Source organism: Malus domestica, chromosome 06 (genome assembly GCF_042453785.1).
Source record: "Malus domestica chromosome 06, GDT2T_hap1".
NCBI lineage: Eukaryota > Viridiplantae > Streptophyta > Magnoliopsida > Rosales > Rosaceae > Malus > Malus domestica.
Genome location: NC_091666.1, coordinates 13,493,530 through 13,514,430, shown reverse-complemented (window position 1 = coordinate 13,514,430; position 20,901 = coordinate 13,493,530). Strand labels below are relative to the sequence as shown.

General features: G+C 37.4%; 1 protein-coding gene across 1 annotated transcript; it reads left to right on the top strand.

Annotated features, from left to right (window-relative positions):
* The first annotated feature begins 14,680 nt into the window (after nucleotides 1–14,680).
* Nucleotides 14,681–19,926, top strand: LOC139197012 (uncharacterized). The gene is made up of 2 exons (XM_070823462.1): nucleotides 14,681–19,129; nucleotides 19,331–19,926. The coding sequence occupies exon 1, from the start codon at nucleotides 17,203–17,205 to the stop codon at nucleotides 17,827–17,829; it is 627 nt and encodes a 208-aa protein (XP_070679563.1). The 5' UTR covers nucleotides 14,681–17,202; the 3' UTR covers nucleotides 17,830–19,129; nucleotides 19,331–19,926.
* Nucleotides 19,927–20,901: the final 975 nt, after the last annotated feature.

Here is a 20,901-nt window from a genome sequence, read left to right as displayed (position 1 = left end):
ATGAATAAATATGTGCAATTACTGGAATACGCATGAGCATATCGATCAAAACAAATTAGCTTTGCCTAGTACAATGTCATTTAAGCATGTTAGCATTGAATTGTTGAATTAAGATTGTTGCATTAAGCAGTAAGAAGAGTCATATCTAGTAAGCAGTAAGAAGAGTCATATCAAGTAACTAGTGTTTTCAAGGAGGATAAAAAATATGCTTGTGTAGTGTTCCATATCAAGGTAACAAATATGGGCAAGCATAAATATAATAGTTTAAAATAGCATGGCAAGACAATTAATCAATCTTAGATGAGATGAAAGAAAATCATATCTAGCTCATCCAACTTGGATGGTGGAAAATAGTAGGCAGAGGCTCTAGTGGCGATGTCCAGCATGATGGTGTCCTTGGATATTGCTATGGAAAAGAAAGATGAGTATGGTGAATCCTTTTTTTTCTTTATAGACATGGAGCCCCCAAGTTGATGGATCTGCAATTTGTCGTTGGCATGGTGCTTCCATCACCACAATGCAATTCATATTTGACTTTTCTAAGCCCCTATGGGCTATCATGTAAAATTTTGTTTCCCTAAGAATGAGTTTCAACTACACGCAATAAGAAAAAAATAATAAGCAATCTTTGTGTATTGTTATTTTGACGAAGAAATAACTAAAATGAAACTAAAGAGATGATGCTTTTATCTTTATTTTCTTGGCAGCTTGTGCATCACAAGTTTGTGAAGGCAGGGAGCCACTGCAAGAGTCATGGCCTAAGCCCCAATAAAGTTGTCATTTATATTGTGGGTTTTTATACCAAAGGGCTTTGATGGACTTGTGTTATTAAGAGGTGAGCCAAAACCTTCACGTCCCCCATTTCTGAGTTAGTGATGACTAGGCCAGAAGCATCTAAAAGAAAAGCAAATCTCAAGGAATGCTTTGTTCTTCTTCCAGTAGCTCCTGGGTTCTTGGTCTAGTGTTATGTTAAGTGCTTCCGACGCTGATGAAAAGCTCCCAGTGTTGATGAGTTTCTTCCCACGGCAATTTAAGTTCTTCCCGCCATTGGTAGTCGAATAATTCCTTCGCTGATGAAGTGCTTCCCTTGCTAGTCGAATGTTTCCTTCGCTAATTCTAGAAACTTTGAGGAGTATTCGTTAAACTAACAAACACTGGGAACGATTGAGTAATCATAATAAATTATGACTTGCCTGAATGATCCGTGGTCTAGAAGCCACTAGTATGGCATGAAAGATATGTTTTTGGTTATATAGTTTTGAAGTCGCTAATCTAGGGTTTCTAATGGTTTTGTCATTTTGCAGGAGCTAAGGAACCTTATCAGAAGGCTCAAAATGAAAGGAAAGCTTATCTATGAAGAACTAGGGGTTTCCTGCACTTAGAGAATGCTTACTCGGTGCGTTCTTTCCCTTTTCATTCTCCTGCTCTCCGTATTCTTGCCTCTCTCTTTACAACGTATTAATGCCTGTTATTTATTGAAGCATGGATCATTCCAAGCTCCAACTAGGGAATCCCTTGGTTTTTTCTCTTTCTAAGTCTTCCATTCCTCTTTCCATGGTTGCAGTTGCATGTTTCCCTTTTGGTATAGCGCTACTGGAGCTAGGGGTCCCGTGAAGCCTATTTAAGAATAGTGCTCATGATTTTTCCCTTCTTGCACCAAGTCCCACCATACGACTCCATCTTTGGTAACGTTTCCCTCTACTTTCTCTCCTTGATTTCCTGTGTAAGTTGGAAAAAAATGTTCTTCTCTCTTTATTAATGAGGGGCATGGCTCCAGGTAAACATGTGATTTAGTTCTGATTTGGTTAGCTCAGCTTTAGATTTTGGTTGTTTCTTAAGTATCCTAGTTAGTTGCAAGGGAAAAGGGAAACTTAGTCTGTTCTTTCTCAAACCTTCCCACGTGAAGCCAATATCATGGGCTTGGCCTTTTGGTGTTCCTAAGCTGCCCAAAGTTTTCTACAATTCTAATTCCATGTAGGCCCAGTGAACTTTTGTAACTTTCCACACCACGAACCACTCGACAAGCCCCGTTACATGGATTGGGCTCATTTAAGCATGTCATATGCTTGGCATGACTCAAATTATAATATAGTTGGGGCGAAAAAATGTTACATGCAAGCCTAATCATAATATGGTAATATGATTGTTATAAAAGCCTCGAGTCAAGCCTAAACACATGCATGATTGCGGAATTGAGAGAGGAAAATGTTTACAATCATGCCACGCTATCAAACACTTGAATAAATCATGCCACGCCCATACTAAACCATGCATATTTACCATGCCATGCCTTATTACGTTGATTACTATTCACGCTAAAATAAGCCCAAGCTACTTGCCGGAACTTGTCAAGTGAACCGTGGTGTGGATGGTTAGGAAAATTTACTGGGCTTATGTGGAATCAAGATTATGGAAGACATTGGGCTACTTCAGAGCCCAAAGATCCAAGCCCATAATCTTTGAGTTCCATATAGGTAAGTTTGAGAGAAAACAAACTTAATTTCCCATTTTCCCTAGCAAGCCAACTAATCCAGTTAGAGAAAAACCAGACTTAAGTCTTTAACTTCATGTGAAGGCTTAGAAAAGCCCGCATGTAATGAAGATAGAGGTGGACTTTTCCTTCCTAGCTCACGTAGGAGAATGATTTACAAAAGACAGGAGACTCGTTATGAGAATTAACACATGTGGAAGTTCACCTGGGGAAGAAATGGTTTGGGGAAAACGGGCGGCACAGTTTTCACAAGAACAACGACACTTAGCTGTCTTACCCCAAAAGGAAGGTCAAAGTTGCTAGGAAAAATGAGAATGAAGACTTAGGCATAATGAGAGATGCCCTAAGAAAGCCTGCAAAAAGAGAACTCTTCACCTACAAAAAGGGAGGTTTTACCCAATACAGAGAAAAAAGAGAAAATTAGAGGGAGGAGGGAGATTCAAGGTTGCATAGCAACAAGCCAGGAAAATCACTTTCTAAGTGCAAACAAACTTAAATCCTAAAGAGCCATTTTCTTACAACCTTAGGGATTCCTCCTAGTTTCCCTGGAACTTCCTTAGCCAATAGGAGCTCCCTTTGAACCTTAGGAAATCCATATTACCAATTGAGAATACCATGAAACCATGCAAAGTTCTCTCTTGTGGGACCATGATTTTCTAGAGCTGGAGTAAGTCTGATTCGAATAATGTTACGTCAGAAGTCAAGTCATAGACTCACCAGCTTTGGGTGGAGCTGTATCAGATGGAGTAGAGTGCCACCATCACTTTACTCCAAGGCACTGGGCAAAGTCCTAACGATTTCGCTAGATGACTATACTTGTTCCACGAGACACGTTGTTTAATCCTGATATGGACACAATCAAATCTTATAAGTCTTGGAGTCCCTACAATCTAGGTATAGACGTGCGTAGCAAGTAATCACTGCTCCTAAAAGGATGCAATATCTAGTTACTAGATATCTTCTAGGATTCTCCTAACTTAGAATGAGGATTTTACCCTAGAAAGGTGTCTCTTGTCACGCCCCGATCCCGACATACTTCCAAGATTGACACGTGATGTCACCAAGTACTCGTATATCTAACATACCCCACTTTTGGGTTATGTAAAAGGCACAACTCAAGATTCGGATTGTGTAGTAATTTTTCGTATACTTTATGATTGCATCTAACCTCCTTGCTAGATTGCCTATGTACCCTAAATAAGGATCAAACCATTTGTAGTTCACCATTTGTTAAACTCTGAACTTTTCGTAATACACTTTTGAGCTAAAAACATAGAGTACCACACTACACATCAACCATAAGGCAAACAAGAGTTGGCATCAGGCCATTAACACACACATGTGCTTTTTAACACCATTCCACAATCACATCAATCAATGACACATACAATACACCAAAATGCAAGGCTAAAGCGACACAGTTCGACCGAAGCCTACATCTATGAATAATATGATTTCGAACCACTCAACGAAATTCAACAACATTGGGTTTCGAACCACTCAACGGAACAAAAAAACCAAGCGGGATTCCGGACCACTCAACGGAATCCAAACCAAGATACGATTTTGGACCACTCTACGAAATCACGGCTTAGAAGGGATTTCAGACCTTTTAACAGAATTCGAGTGGATACGATTCTGGACCACTCAACGGAATCGCAAAGTACAATGGATATCAGACCACTTAATGAAATCCAAGGTAGGTTACGATTTCAGACCACTCAACGAAATCGCGGAGCACGAGGGATTCTGGACCACTCAACGAAATCCAGGTGGACGGACCTGAAGGGAAATTTATGAGATTTCTAGAATGGGATTTCATAATGACTATCATGCATATTCAAATCAAATTTAATATACGAAAGCAGCGGAAGCATTTAAAACATATTATCAAAGCTATAGTCATGCAAATCCCCTTCAAGGTTGGACCAAAGTGAAGGTTAGTCTTATACCTCTTGATCTAGACTTAAGACCAAGGATGGACCACCTCCAAGCCCTTTGCTCCTTGAAATCCTTGAGCCTAGCTTCCCTCCTTGCCTCCTCCACTTTGTTACAATGAGTGCTCCTAGGTTCTCTTCAAGTTCCCAAAGTAGGAAACCTCTAAAGATCCTCACCCACTAGTTTAGTGAGAAGGATGAAGGAATAACCAAAAGGGTGTAAGAGATGTTAGTAAAAACCCCCTTTGGTGGCCGGCCTTTGTGTAGTTTAGAGAGCTATTTTTCTTTTGCCTCTTTGTTGTTTTAACACACAAAAACCCTAATGAACAATATCTTATAAAGTTGCTTATATAGACAAAAAGAAAACCTAGTCAACACTTGACTAAATATCTCTCCAAAACCCACATAATATGGCCGACCCTCTTGTGTTGTTTTTGGGCTTTGGGCTTTTATTATTTCAAGTCATCCAATGCTTAAATAAAAGCCCAATGGGTTTAGGCCCAATGGGCCTAATTAAAGCCGAACGTTTCTTTAAGCCCAAAACGATCTTTATCGCTTTTATGATTTCTCTAGACTTTTCTAAATTAATCACAACACATAATTAATCCAATTAATTGTTTCCATCATCCATTAGTTACTCACTACAATAGTGTTGTGGTGAACAATCTTTTAGGTTCTAATTAGCAAGGCAGTGAGGTGATTGGCATCAATCCAATTGCTTATATTTAATTCAATCACTTAGTGAATTAAAACCTCATTTTAATTCACCTTTCTTCTTTGACGACTACATCTAATCATCTAGAAGAACTCACAAGCTATGAGTGACATCTAACCATATGTCATAGCTACCCAAGCTAATGTAGAAGTTTATTCGAAGAACCTAGTCAGTTGGAATTACAATGTAATTCAATCATTCTCTAATACAATACTCTCAATCACATCATTAGGGTATGGATATATCATGTCAAACCCCTAATGTGATTATTCCTTCTTATATGATCCAATTGAGTCGTATAGGAACACTTTCCTTTATTACGCTCGATACTTCGGCCGAAGATTCCCGAATCATATCTTAGAGTATTCTTCCTCTCTTATCGAGGATTAGAGATTCCTTGTTGCGCATACACTTGCCTTCATGACTAAGTGGCTTAACCCCAACTATGCCGTTGACATTCTATTAGAGTGACGTTGACATAATCAAAGATTAAGTACTTAACCACAAGACAACGACAATGCCTCAGGTCAAAGGATTACTTACATTATTCCAACCATTTGAGTTACTTGCTTGACATGTGAGTAGACCTCCATGCAAGTACTCTGATTCGATTGTGTTCAGTGAACTCATTCCCTTAATGAGCACCTACATACTTGTCTTAGTGTCACAACACGAATGGGATGAGACTTTCCATCCTTCCAATTGAAGCGGACACAGTATGTACCGGTCTAAGCATTGTCAGTATCCCTCCGATAATCCAACGACCAGGAACCTTTTGGACATAATGGTTATGTGAAGAAGGTCTCTGTAGTCTAACATCATTAGATTACTTCTTCAATCGATCCATTGTCCATGGATTCACTATTCATGACATATATCGTTTATTGAGATAGTCCTAATTAGTATCTTTGCTATTTGATGTATAAGAATCATCCATACATCGATTCATTTGTCCTGAAAGATTTCTTCCAAAGATTGATTTTCAGGGCATATCTCCAACAGGACCACTCAACAAAACCTCAGCAGAACCCAATTTCGGACCATTTAAAGGAACCAAGCGGAAGTGCAAGAAACATAACAATGGCTTCAAGAAAGTGCATATTGGAGCAGTTTTGGGCACTAATTGGATAGCACATGTATGGGCCAAGGTCGATGGACATTTTTGGAGTTCAAAAGGCTAGGAATATGATAAGGAGATGAAGAAATTAAATTCAAGACAAAGAAGATAAGGAATCAGCTCAAAAGAAGGAACATTATCCAAAACCTTATCCAACCTTATCTTATCCAAACTAACCTTATCTTATATTATCTTATCCTAATCTTATCATGCCTTAATTCTAGCTGCAACGGGACCTAAATATCTATTTCTAGAAGTTATTTCTAGAAGCATTCCTTCTAGAAGTCCTAAATTCTGCCACAAAACACATTGTTTCTAGAAACCCTACAAAAGTGGCGCCTATTCCCTTCTAGAAGGCTTTTGCCTTACCTTGCAAGACATTCCCTTTCCCTCCAATTTGTGCCGCACCTTTTCTCACCCAATTCCCTTTGGATTCTGATTTAGTTAGCCTTTTTCCTTGTGGATTTGGGTTATGCAAATCCTTTTCAAAAATTAATTGGGCCAAACCTTTTTCTTGGTGGATTTAAATATGTGTGCCGCACCCTAGGGCCCTAATTCTCTATTTATGCTAATTTCTAACCCTAATCTGATTGACCCTAGGGTTTGATGTGCCTATATATATGTGTTTTTCAGCCAAAATTCGTCACCACCCACCTACCATTCAGAAACACATCCTGCTGCAACACATACACCATTCTACAACCCTTTTCTGCAAACTTTGGAGAAGAATGAGCCCTTGTCGTGCCTTCCATTGATGAAGGAGGTCCTTGTGTGCAAGCCACCTGCATCCATTGGAGTTCTAAGAGTTCTTTCTTGCCTCGTTTTAGTTTCAATGTTCATTTCAGTTTGCTTTTCAATTGCTATGAACATGTGTAACTAAGTTTTTCTTAGTTAGAGGTGAATTCAAAGCCATGGACATATGTTTAATATGAATTGATTCCTTTCAGTTATTGTTTCGTAAAACATGAATTAGATTTACTTATCTATTTGATTGATAACTTATTCTTGTGTGTTGATTAAGGATTCATACTTAGTTTGCATACATGATTCTGATGCTAAATTATAAGGCACTTTCACCTAATCGTTAGGAACTTATAATTACAAGTAGTGGAGATTGTTAGTCACAATCGTGTTAAGTAGATTCTTGGCAAGAGTATTATACAGTTCATAGTTATAATTGCCTTGTCAATGCTTATGATTTCCATGGAACTTAATGATCTTTGAATTTATCTTTATCATGCTGTTCATATAGGGAACTTGAGAAGAATAATTTGATTGCAATGCGTTGTCCATTCAATTCAATGAATTTAGAGAAATCTGAGAGTTAATTTGTGCATTCACGATTAATTTGGGGCATTGTCATTCCTGGTTTAAAGAAACAATACTAGAAATTGATTTATGTTGCATATGTTTATGTGTGGAGAAAGACCCTCTAACTAGCCTATTTCACCATTCAATTCACTTAATTTCATACCTAGTTTGCTTTAGTTTACAATCTGTTTAGTTTAATCAAATTCGTCCAAATCAACCCCCCTTTCAATTAATTATCTTAGATTAGTTAGAAAAGTGTTTAAATCTGTCCAATTTAGTGTTTTGAATCTCACTAGTCTTAAATTCGTCCAAATCACTCCCTAGAGTCTGTTTTGAGTCTTTTTAACTTAGTTTTGCTGTTTTGAGTCAATTTGGTTAGTTTTGAGTCATAAGAGTCTAGTTTGCTATTTTTTAGTCTAGTTAAGTGTTTTAAAGTTTAAATTGAGTAGATTAACATCTCTTCTAATCCCCAGCCTAAAACGATCCCTACTTACATATACTACAATCATTGGGTTTTAATTTGAGTGTTGGATTATTTCACATCAATAACCATATCACATTTATTAAAGTCACTCACTAACCAATGTAGGCCCACTAAACTTCACTTAGTCTCTAGTAGTATTAATTTTAGTATTTAAAATGATTCGAGACATGTTGACCAAAAGTCAACTCTTAGTCAGCGGTGGGGTCCACAACCCTACGTAATTCGATTCAGAATATCCACCCACGGATTTTTGATCCATAATTTCCCAAGAGTTTCATTTATCTTCTAGAACAATATCCTACAATTTTGAAACGATCTAACGGTTGGATCTCTGCCAATTGCTAGAATTAGGTGGCGGTCAACAATTAGTTTTACAAACTTAAAAATTCAATTAATCAAGATTTGTATGTTGGATTCCTGATCCGTTAGTTTCTAATGTCGTCAAATATTACGTTCTATAACGCATTAAAGTTTGGTAACGATCCAACGGCTTGATCATCGATGGTTATAATGATCAAGAGGTGGACCCTAACAAAACTATGTTCGAACAATGGGATTTCATCCATCGGATGTCACATATGGAATTGGGGTATCGAATTTAGCCTAGAAGGGTCAAGCGGGTCCTTGGGCCACGTGATGCTGCAAGTGGCGGTAGACCACCCTGGCTCGACAGAAAATTCATCTAACTCCAAAAATTACCAAATTTTATAGAATTGTAGAAGACAGCAAGGGGAACAACTTTCATACCTAGGCCAAAGTCTAATTTGGCCAGGAAATGCCTAAAAACACCCTCGATCCGTCGGAACTCTAGAAATTGGTGTTCATCGATTCGATGAATTCGCAGCTCTGCCACCCCTAAACTTGTTTGGGCTATGTTTTTAGACTCAATAGATGCTGGAGGGTAGTGGTGGTTGACGGAATACCTTTCATAAATGGTGGAATTGTCGCCGTGCACCCACGAAGCCCTCAGTGCAATTTTTTACGAAACTGAGGCAAAAAACTCTCGAATTTTTGGTGGAAATGGGAGAATGGAGGTCGGGGTGGAGTGCACAAGTGATGGTTGAGTGGAATTCATCGAAAAGATTGATGAAAATCAACAGAATTGCTAACTAGAACCGGGTCGGGTTCGTGGGTCGAAGGAAAATCTGGATTTGGTGGTTTTTCTCTCCCTCATTCCCCTGCTTACTTTCTTTTTTTGACTGGCCAATTCCTCCCCTCATTTCCCTCATTTCTCTTTTATTCTTCTTATTCAAGCCATACACATGGCACCCAGATTATTGCTTCAGCAAATCTGGAGCCTTCCAGATAATGGTCAAATGACTATTTTGCCCCTGTATTTGCCCATTTATATCTCATTCATTATAACTTTGTTTGGCGAACGATTTTAGCCTACGTGTTCATAGGATCGAGCTTTAATTGAAAACTTTAATTGTGACCTAGAAAGGTCAATGATTATTTTCAAAAATTCGAACTTGGTAGCTAAGTAGTTAAAATCTAAAATTAATTTAAATTCACAAAAATACTATAAAATCCCGTGAATACAAAATACGTAAATTACAATAGTGAAATCCAAGAATGGGATTTCACATCTCTCCCATGGTATAAATACACCCACCTAGGGTTAATCTAGGGTAACACAATCTATACGTATCTTTAGTACGCCATCCTAGACCCGATCGATGAAGGAGGCTTCTGCTCTACTTAGGTCAATGGCTTGGCCATAAAGCGTTCTTCTGGATATTGCTTTCATAGGGTAAAGTGACTTGGTCTAGAGGACTAGGGGTTTTCTCTCAATGAAAGCACCAACTGTTGGAACCAAATTTGCACACCTTCTTGAGTGAGGGTTGAGCACAAATCCAAGTAAACTTGAGCAACCTGCAAAACAGTAAAATAACCATGAGCAAGCCTTAAAACAGGAGGTGTGTGCCGGCCAAAGGCTCTTTGATTGTCAAGTTAGTGAATGATTTTAGACTTAAGCAATGGGTAAGAAAATGAAATGTACCAGTTATGCAGCAGTCATCTCTGGACCCTATCGTAATGCCGCCGTTTGCACAAAGACAAGTCCATGGAGAACTCATCTCCCAACAGCTCACCATAGGGTTATCGTCAAAAGTGATCCCTGATGTATTTTTTTTTGCATCATATCATCTTTTCCTTAGAACTACACTAGTTATTTGATTATCCATCTAGGAGATATGTAGGCAATCATTTTCAGATTTAATCACACCCCTTTATTAATCAAATTTTACTTTGATCATGAATAAAGTGCATCCATTTGTCTTAAATATGTGTTCTTTCTTTGTTTTGTTTTTCTTGTTTTTGTTTTTGTCTTTTTTTTTTTTTTTTTTAAGGATGCAGGGAGTACCCTACTGGTTCAAAACAGGGGCCAAACTTTGAAAACTTTGCAGCAATTAAAGGATTATTTTGTGAAAACATGTTCATTTGAGCAACATCATATAGCATGCAATTAACAATTAAAGGCGGAATCATGCTTGCATGTACTCAAAAACAAAACATTACCCATGAAATTCAAAGCCTAGTAGATTGGTGAACCAAGAATCAACTCAAAACAAAGTGAGTTGAAATTAATACCTTTGTAGATTCCTCTTTGCATAAGCAAAGGCTAATCACCCAAAGAGATAGGGCCTTCATTCCTTGCTTCTTAGATCCATGGATTTGGATGGAAGAATAGGTTCTCTAAGTTCCCAAAATTGAGAACCTCTAAGTCTCTTCACCAAGGTTAGATTGTAGAAGAAATGAGTGACCTTGGAGTAGTAGGATTGCTAGATGTACCCTCCAAGGTGTTGGCCTCTTTAGAGAGAAATGGAGAGACAATTCTCACCAATTTTCCCCCAAAATTAACCCTTAATGAATTTTAGCTATAAAGTCATTTATATAGTCACTTCTTTAAGTGACCTAAATAACCAAAACCCTAATTCATTCCATATGGCTGGCCATTTAGGGATTTTTGGGTTTTTGGGCTTTAATGAATCTTTATTCATTAAATTGTCATACAACTTAAGTTAATGGGCTTGACGTTCGAAGCCCATTGGGCCTTAAGGTCCAAAACTATCCCGAAGTCATTTAACGAACTTATTCGTTTGATTAATTAACATATTAATTAATCCTTGCCATAAATAAATGATTAAACCATTTAATCATTCTTACTCATTTCCGTTTAATCTCCAATCTCTACCTTTTATGGTGTGCGATCCATTAGGTTCCTTTTAGCGAGGTAGTGGGCGATTAAAACCATTTTACATCGATTGGGAATTGAAACTATTTTCAATTCTCCCTTTAGTGATTACACACGTTTAGGGCTTCCACAAACCATGAGTGACACCTAGCAGCATATCATGGTTACCCAAGCTAATCAGAAGAGGTGGAGAACTTATTCAGTTCGAGATTACAAATGCAATACGGTCTTTCTCTAATCTAATACTCTTGACCACATTGTTTGGTTTGATAGTTTATTTTCTCATGTCTACTATCCAATGTGTGTCTTGTGCTTATATGATTACCTTGAATGTGATTCGGAACGCATTCCCTAATCTCATTCATACTCTGGCCAGAGATTCAAATCATATCAGAGAGTATTCTCCCTCAAACGATTTGAAGGTTAGAGATCCCTTGTTGCGCATTCACTTGTCTCCATAGCTAAGTGGCTTGACCCCAACGATACCGTGGACACCCTCCTTATGGAGTGACTTTGACATAATCAAAGATCAAGGACTTAACCACAAGACAACTATGATGCCTCAGGTCAAAGGACTACTTTGCATTATCCCAACCATGAGTTCTCACGTGACATGGAATATGAGAACTCTTCGTTGATCGCGTTCAGTGAACTCATTCTCTATTGAGCACCTACCGTACTTGTCTTGATGTCACACACACCAATGACTCGAGACTAATCACTCTCCCTGAGAGAAGACATAGTACGTACTGATCTTAACGAACTGTCAACGCCCAATTGGCAATCCTATGATCAGGAACGTTTAGGATGTGTCTACTGATGCGTGAATTACTTAACACACAAATTAAACCCTCTTGTTGACAATTGTAGTATAGATGTAAGTAGGGTATCGTTCTAGGCCGGGGATTAGGAGGGATTGCTAATCTATTCTAAATTAATTTAAAAATATTAAACAAGACTCAAGGACACAAAACTAGGCTAAAAACTCTAATAACTCGAAACACACTTAAAATGACTCAAAATAATGAAAACAATTAAATTAAACACTAGGAACTGAAATGGACGGAAATTAAATTAAAAGACTAACAATAAAGAAAACTAAATAAATAATATAATTTAATAATGGATGGGTGTTTGGTTTTGATGAAAAATAAATTAAACTTAATTAAATTACAGAATTGACAAAAACATGAAATTAAGGTGAAATGATAAATGACGGACTAGCTAGAGGGTTCTTCTCCACACATGTTATACTTGCATACAAAATGATTTCCAGTTGTTCTTTTAATAAATTGTAAATTTCAATACTCCAGATTAACCGTGAACAGCACTTTTTTAATCTTCAAGTTTTCCTTAAGTTATTGAATTGGACGGGAAAACGCATACACAATTCAAAACATTCTTCAAAAGTCCCCTACGTGAAAAGCACAATAGAGATACAATCAAAGATCATTAAACTTTGTGAAAACTATAAGCATTGACGAGGCATTCGTAACTATGAAAAGCATGATACTCTTGCCAAGAATTTACTTAACGTGATTGTGACTAGCAACCTTTACTACTTGTGAAAATAAGTTCATAACGATTAGGTGAAATTCACTTATATTCTAGCATCAAATTCATGCATGTAAATTAAGCGTGCACTCTCAACCAACATACACAAATCAGTTTTTATACGAACGGATAAGTAAATTGAATTCACAACTTATAAATCACAACTGAAGGTAATCAATTCATATTACAAATATAATCATGGTTTCGAATTAACCTCTAACCAACATAAATTTAATTACACATTATTAAAAACAGAAATAAAAGAGAAGTTTGGAAAAATTAAACCGAAAGTAAAACATAAGTTGGAAAGATTTAACCGAGAGAGAGAAGGCTTGCAGCTTCTGTCCACCTGACGTTGTCTCTGTCCTCCTCCCATCCGCGCTACTCTCTCCTCCCGTCCGCGCAAGCTTTCTGTTTTTCAAGGCTGCAAGGGCAGCTTTTTCTTCTCTGACCCTCTCTTGGCTGTCCCGTATATATTCCTCTGCATGCCTTCCAATCCCGTGCCTGCTGTCCTTTCCCACGCTGGTTCTCAAAACTCTCACGCTGCCCAAAAGGGCAGCTCCCTGTGCTCACCCTGTCCCTTGCGTCTCTGCGAGCTGCCCAAAGGCAGCTCCCCCTTTTTCTTCTCCTTGGTGTGCTGCAAGGCAGCTTTCTTTTATTCTTTTCTTTCTGGCAGCCTTGCTGCCTTTTTCCCTTGGATCCGTAGCTGTCTCCCACTATTTATTTCTGTTTTCTTTCTTTTCTGCCTTTCAACCCCGTGAGTCTCTCACTTTCCTCCTATTTTTATTCCATTGTTATGCCTTTCTTCCTGCCACAAAACATGAATCATGATGATGTTTCAAACATCATCATGATTTATCATTATTATTATTTTTTTAATTAATTTTATTTAAAAGCTGATCTACACAGACAGTTTGACGAATTTATTACATAAAATTTCACTTGTTCTATTTTTATTTTCTTTGCATAACAAATCCTATAAACACAAAAATAACGTAAATAGCTCAAAAATAAAAGAAACTAACTAAGAAAAGACGAGTGAATTCGAAATAAAAATATATATAAATATGATCCGATCAAATACCCCCACACTTAGTTTTTGCTAGTCCTCGAGCAAAACAAAGAAAACAAGAACACGAAGTAACAAGAAAAACATTAGCTTCCCCCTATGTGACCCTCATAGAATTTCATTCAAGAAAACAAATCATCAAGAACCATAGCTCGCATCAAGGAACTAATCCAAGTTCATCTTCCTTATTCAAATATTAGCAGTAATCTTTAAATCATCCTTGAAGTGTAGTGTGTGAGATAGCCATGCTAATGCAATTTCAAGTTTTTATTTTTAAAATCATCATATGCAAACTAGTGACCTTCTCACGGGATATGCACTCAATCACACATGTGTTTAGTTTTAATGTGTTTCGCTCAAAGAATCAAATGTGAAATTTCTACCATAAGCTTGCATAAAGATCTCATCTCCACAATCATAATTGCAAAACTTAAATCAAGAGGACTTTTATTGGACGTAATGAGGTTTAAGGAGAGGGTTATTGAAATGAAAGAATAGGAAAACACAAGTTCCAAGCTACATTTTCAAGCAATTCTTTTCTTTAGATTTATAAGAACTCAAGCTCTCCAGCAATTCTTCTAGCACCTCCAACCATACTCTTAAACTGAACTTTAAAAACTTTTTATTTTCTTTTTATACAATCTTTCTTTTTCTTTTTCTTTTCTTCTCTTTTTTTTTTTTTTTTTTTTTTTTTATAATCACAAACATGAAATACCCCCACACTTATTTTTTTTTTTTTTTTTTTTTTTTTGCCAAACACCTTCAAAGTACTTTACAAACATTTCTCATAAGACAATCTCACATTGCTCGCTTGGAAAGGGTAAGGAAAAATGTTTCAGGTATAAGGGTAGACATATCTGGTGATAAGAAATAAAAGGCTCAACATACACGGCTCAAATTGGCAATCTAATGATATCAATTTTCTTTGGGAAACATGGTTCTTTGGGCCATAGTGGTAAACCTAATGCCTCTATCATTTCCAAGTTCATGCAATCGATGACAAACATTTCGAAAGATCGTTACGCAAGTTCTAGAGATGTATCTCACATAAGTTCATCACACATGAAAGAATAGGAGTGTATGAAAAATGCACACACTTTCAATCGGCTCAAAAACTCACATAGGATGTATATGGTCACTAAATTCACATATGAAGCTTTAAGTCATACTTTAGTTTCACATTAACAAGGCTATGTGCATTTGGTTTTTCAAAGATGATCAAACATGTACAAAACTAACAAGAGAATTAGGAATTTCATAAAACACATGTTAACTAAGTTCTTGATAATCGTGATTCAAATTTGATCTAATTATATCATTGGGTCGGGAAACTAACAAAAATCTAATTCAAAACAATAAGGGAAACAAGACAATATTTTTAGATTTTTAAATTTTCCGATTTTTTATTTTTTATTTTTTATTTAAATTTTTTTTTTTTTTTTTTTTTTTTTTTTTTTTAAAAGAAAACAAAACTAATTAAGAACACAAAAAACAGCAACACAGAAACAAATGAAATTCTGGAGATTTCTACCCCCACACTTAAACTGGACATTGTCCCCAATGTCAGAAAACACTATAATGCAAATAAAAAAATAAAATAAAATAAATAAATAATAAGAAACAAAATAACGCAATTGGACTGAAAACTTCCCTAATTTGCAGTAAAATCAAGCGATGACCCCCAAGCTAAAATTCTGCAATCAACTTCAAGGGTGGAAATAACCAAAAGTTCCTGCAAAGAAAAGGAAAAATTCAGTTAAGTACGCAAGAAAATTAATTAAAAAAAATTGCAAACGAAAAATTGAAAATTACGATAAAAGATAATGAATAAAACTAATAAATAATCATTGGTCGTGCTTGTTGACTTTCCACAGCTTTCCTCTTGAACAGGGTGACACTTAGCTTTTCACTTGCAAGTGATGATTTTATGATATTGTACGGCGAAGCTTTGCTCTTTGGTTATGTTGCAGTTCCTTATTTGTTCTCCAAGCAGATGTGGCAGCTTCTCTAGTTCCTCAGTTCGGACTCCTTCCGCTGGGATGATTGTGCAAGCTGCATTCTTCTCTGCTTGTTTCTTCTGCACAACGGGCAGGCACGAGGGAAAGGTGTTGGTCCTTATTTCTTTCTTCAATCTTTCCAAGTGCCCACCTCTTGCTTTCTTTCTCCTTGTCCCTAGCTGAATTGTCTCCACATGCTTCGAGGTCTCATTTTCACCTCCCTTACTTGTCCCCCAAGTAGATGTGGTAGACAAAACGGAAGCATAAGATGAAGAAGATGAGTACTCGAGAGCAAGGCTAGGTAAGCAATCAGGAAAGGGTTCCAGGCAGTTGGCTCCAGATTGGAAGATTGATACCAAATGCTGGCTGATTGCTCTCTTTCTCCTTGTCGGAAAACAAAGACAAGGAGAAGGACATGGAGAAAGCATGATATGAGATACTCTTGCTTTCAACCTTTATGATATGAAATACTTTTGCTTTGAATGGGTTGTTCGCTGGAGTATCCCAAGGAATGAGGAACACAGAGTGACTCGAGAGGATTCTTTGGGAATGCATTTTCGGAGATGAAGAGGTGTTGAGAGGGTGTGCTGAGAGAGTGTGCTTTTGCTGTGGAAGGCGAAGGTAGAAACTTATAGGACTTGTCTTCACAACCGGAACTGTTCTCTCACTCATTGTCGGCAGCCGGTGGATGGGTGAAGAATACAAATTACGCGCTTTCTGACAAAGCTGCCCGTAATTTCCGCAAAGCTGATTCCTCATTGATATCTGTAATCGGCGCTTCGAGCTCTGAGCATCGTCGATTGTAGAGGTAGCATGTGACACGTGCGGATAAATCTGGAAAAGAAGATTTTCCCGTGGGTTGAAGCCCAGCTTTTGAGAAAGCTAGCGTGTCTTTGACTGTTGAATTTCCCTCTTCGATTTCTGAATTGGTGCTTCGACAAATTGCCCGAGATTTCCGCAAAGCAATTTGCGTGTGACAAGTGACGACACGTCTGGACAAATTGATCTTTTGAAATCCGGGGTTCGGCTCGTGGTTTCTGAGCAAGCCCAGCCTTTAAGAAATGAAACGCCTCTTTTGAGAAAAGAATCCGGCTTTTGAGAAAGGAAACTCCTCTTTTGAGAAAAGAATCAGACGTTTGAGAACGGAGCCCCGACTCTTCGATTTGCGAGAGGACGCTTCTCTGAGGAGCGCCTCTTTGATTTCTTCCTTTTTATAGAGACGTTAAGCTTGTTCCACAACACACTTGAGTACCCTCCTGTAAACACTCCCTTCTTGCACTTGTTTAATCTTGATCATTCCGACTCTCTTCTTTCTTTACCACCTCTGAAAAATGTCTGGCCCTTCTGATCGTCGTTTTGACTTGAACATTGGTGAAGAGGCAGCTCCGCCTTCACCAGACAACATATGGCGGCCATCCTTCATATCCCCTACCGGTCCCCTTACCGTGGGGGATTCGATGATGAAAAATGACATGACCGCTGCGGTGGTGGCCCGAAACCTTGTCACTCCCAGAGATAACAGACTGCTCGCAAGGCGGTCTGATGAATTGGCGGTCAAGGAGTCTCTGGCTCTCAGTGTGCAGTGTGCGGGTTCCGTATCCAACATGGCCCAACGCCTATATGCCCGAACCCGTCACGTTGAATCCTTGGTGGCTGAAATACAGAGTCTCAAGCAAGAGATTAAAGGGCTCAAGCATGAGAATAAGGAATTGCACAAGCTCGCACACAGCTATGCCACCAGCATGAAGAGGAAGATTGACCAGATGCAGGACACCGATGGTCAAATTTTACTTGATCATCGGAGGTTTGTGGGTTTGTTCCAACCGCATCTGCCTTCGTCTTCTGGGGCGGCACCGCGTAGTGAAGCTCCAACTGATCAACCTCTGCCGCCTCCTCCTTCTGTGGCCCCGCCGACTGCTGAAGCCCCGCCTACTACTGAAGCACCACCCGACCAATGAATACTATTAGTTTACATCATTGTAAAATATTTGTACTTTTTTTTTTTTTTTTTTTTTTTTTTTTTTTTTTTTATCATTAATTTTAAATTTTATCCTTTTTTTTTTTTTTTTTTTTTTTTTTTTTTTTATGTAAATTAATGTAAAGAGACTTTGGTTAATCTTCCCCCACACTTAAACTAAATAACACAAACTCACAGAAATCAACCAAATAACACAACTAACTAAACAAAACAAAATGAAAGCAGTAAAGATAAGGGTGGAAGAATGCAAAGCTGATTGGGTTAGTGATTCCAAAGTCTCCCTTCGTTGAATGCTTGGGTTGCCTCCCAAGAAGCGCTTGATTTAACGTCTTTAGCCGGACGCATCTTTCCTTTAAATTTCTCTCGGCTCCATTTGAACCTAAAATCAAAGAAAGAAAAATAAATCAAATATCAAAAGTAAAATACACAAACACCAATATAAACATAAACAAAAACAAAAATAAAAGGATTAGCAAAGTTACTAATCCCCGGCAACGGCGCCAAAATTTGATGCGTGAATTACTTAACACACAAATTAAACCCTCTTGTTGACAATTGTAGTATAGATGTAAGTAGGGTATCGTTCTAGGCCGGGGATTAGGAGGGATTGCTAATCTATTCTAAATTAATTTAAAAATATTAAACAAGACTCAAGGACACAAAACTAGGCTAAAAACTCTAATAACTCGAAACACACTTAAAATGACTCAAAATAATGAAAACAATTAAATTAAACACTAGGAACTGAAATGGACGGAAATTAAATTAAAAGACTAACAATAAAGAAAACTAAATAAATAATATAATTTAATAATGGATGGGTGTTTGGTTTTGATGAAAAATAAATTAAACTTAATTAAATTACAGAATTGACAAAAACATGAAATTAAGGTGAAATGATAAATGACGGACTAGCTAGAGGGTTCTTCTCCACACATGTTATACTTGCATACAAAATGATTTCCAGTTGTTCTTTTAATAAATTGTAAATTTCAATACTCCAGATTAACCGTGAACAGCACTTTTTTAATCTTCAAGTTTTCCTTAAGTTATTGAATTGGACGGGAAAACGCATACACAATTCAAAACATTCTTCAAAAGTCCCCTACGTGAAAAGCACAATAGAGATACAATCAAAGATCATTAAACTTTGTGAAAACTATAAGCATTGACGAGGCATTCGTAACTATGAAAAGCATGATACTCTTGCCAAGAATTTACTTAACGTGATTGTGACTAGCAACCTTTACTACTTGTGAAAATAAGTTCATAACGATTAGGTGAAATTCACTTATATTCTAGCATCAAATTCATGCATGTAAATTAAGCGTGCACTCTCAACCAACATACACAAATCAGTTTTTATACGAACGGATAAGTAAATTGAATTCACAACTTATAAATCACAACTGAAGGTAATCAATTCATATTACAAATATAATCATGGTTTCGAATTAACCTCTAACCAACATAACGATTAGGTGAAATTCACTTATATTCTAGCATCAAATTCATGCATGTAAATTAAGCGTGCACTCTCAACCAACATACACAAATCAGTTTTTATACGAACGGATAAGTAAATTGAATTCACAACTTATAAATCACAACTGAAGGTAATCAATTCATATTACAAATATAATCATGGTTTCGAATTAACCTCTAACCAACATAAATTTAATTACACATTATTAAAAACAGAAATAAAAGAGAAGTTTGGAAAAATTAAACCGAAAGTAAAACATAAGTTGGAAAGATTTAACCGAGAGAGAGAAGGCTTGCAGCTTCTGTCCACCTGACGTTGTCTCTGTCCTCCTCCCATCCGCGCTACTCTCTCCTCCCGTCCGCGCAAGCTTTCTGTTTTTCAAGGCTGCAAGGGCAGCTTTTTCTTCTCTGACCCTCTCTTGGCTGTCCCGTATATATTCCTCTGCATGCCTTCCAATCCCGTGCCTGTTGTCCTTTCCCACGCTGGTTCTCAAAACTCTCACGCTGCCCAAAAGGGCAGCTCCCTGTGCTCACCCTGTCCCTTGCGTCTCTGCGAGCTGCCCAAAGGCAGCTCCCCCTTTTTCTTCTCCTTGGTGTGCTGCAAGGCAGCTTTCTTTTATTCTTTTCTTTCTGGCAGCCTTGCTGCCTTTTTCCCTTGGATCCGTAGCTGTCTCCCACTATTTATTTCTGTTTTCTTTCTTTTCTGCCTTTCAACCCCGTGAGTCTCTCACTTTCCTCCTATTTTTATTCCATTGTTATGCCTTTCTTCCTGCCACAAAACATGAATCATTATGATGTTTCAAACATCATCATGATTTATCATTATTATTATTTTTTTAATTAATTTTATTTAAAAGCTGATCTACACAGACAGTTTGACGAATTTATTACATAAAATTTCACTTGTTCTATTTTTATTTTCTTTGCATAACAAATCCTATAAACACAAAAATAACGTAAATAGCTCAAAAATAAAAGAAACTAACTAAGAAAAGACGAGTGAATTCGAAATAAAAATATATATAAATATGATCCGATCATCTACGAAAGAATGGTCTCATGAATCAAACTTTATTAGATTACATTCTCCCAATCACATATTCCTTGGACTTTATCGTTTAAGCATATAACATTTATATGAGACGGCTCAAACAATAATCTATGCCCTTTATATGTAAAACTAGATTAGTTTAACATGTGAAATGTCCGTAAAGTATGATCACATGATTGGCTTTAGGGCACATTTCCAACAATCTCCCACTTGCACTAGAGCCAATCAGCTTGGTCATCTTGATGATACCTCTTCTGTAGTCATTTCATAAATGGCTGAATAGTAGGCCTAGACAGTGGATATCTATATGTGTTATCCACAGAAGCAATCTTGAGAATAATGACGGCACCATTATACATGATTCTCAATCATGTGGTTCAGTATCTCATTTGTGTTCGGATCTTGATGAGACCTTGATTCCCAGGCTTGAGCTATCGCCCCATTAGTGTCAAACACTTTCTGGTTGGAATCGAATAGAGAGTTCATAAATGAACTTTCCGATCCAAACAACATTGT

What these genes read in the sequence shown, in the direction of transcription:
- LOC139197012 (XM_070823462.1), top strand. Translation starts at nt 17,203, where the DNA reads ATGTCTGGCCCTTCTGATCGTCGTTTTGACTTGAACATTGGTGAAGAG.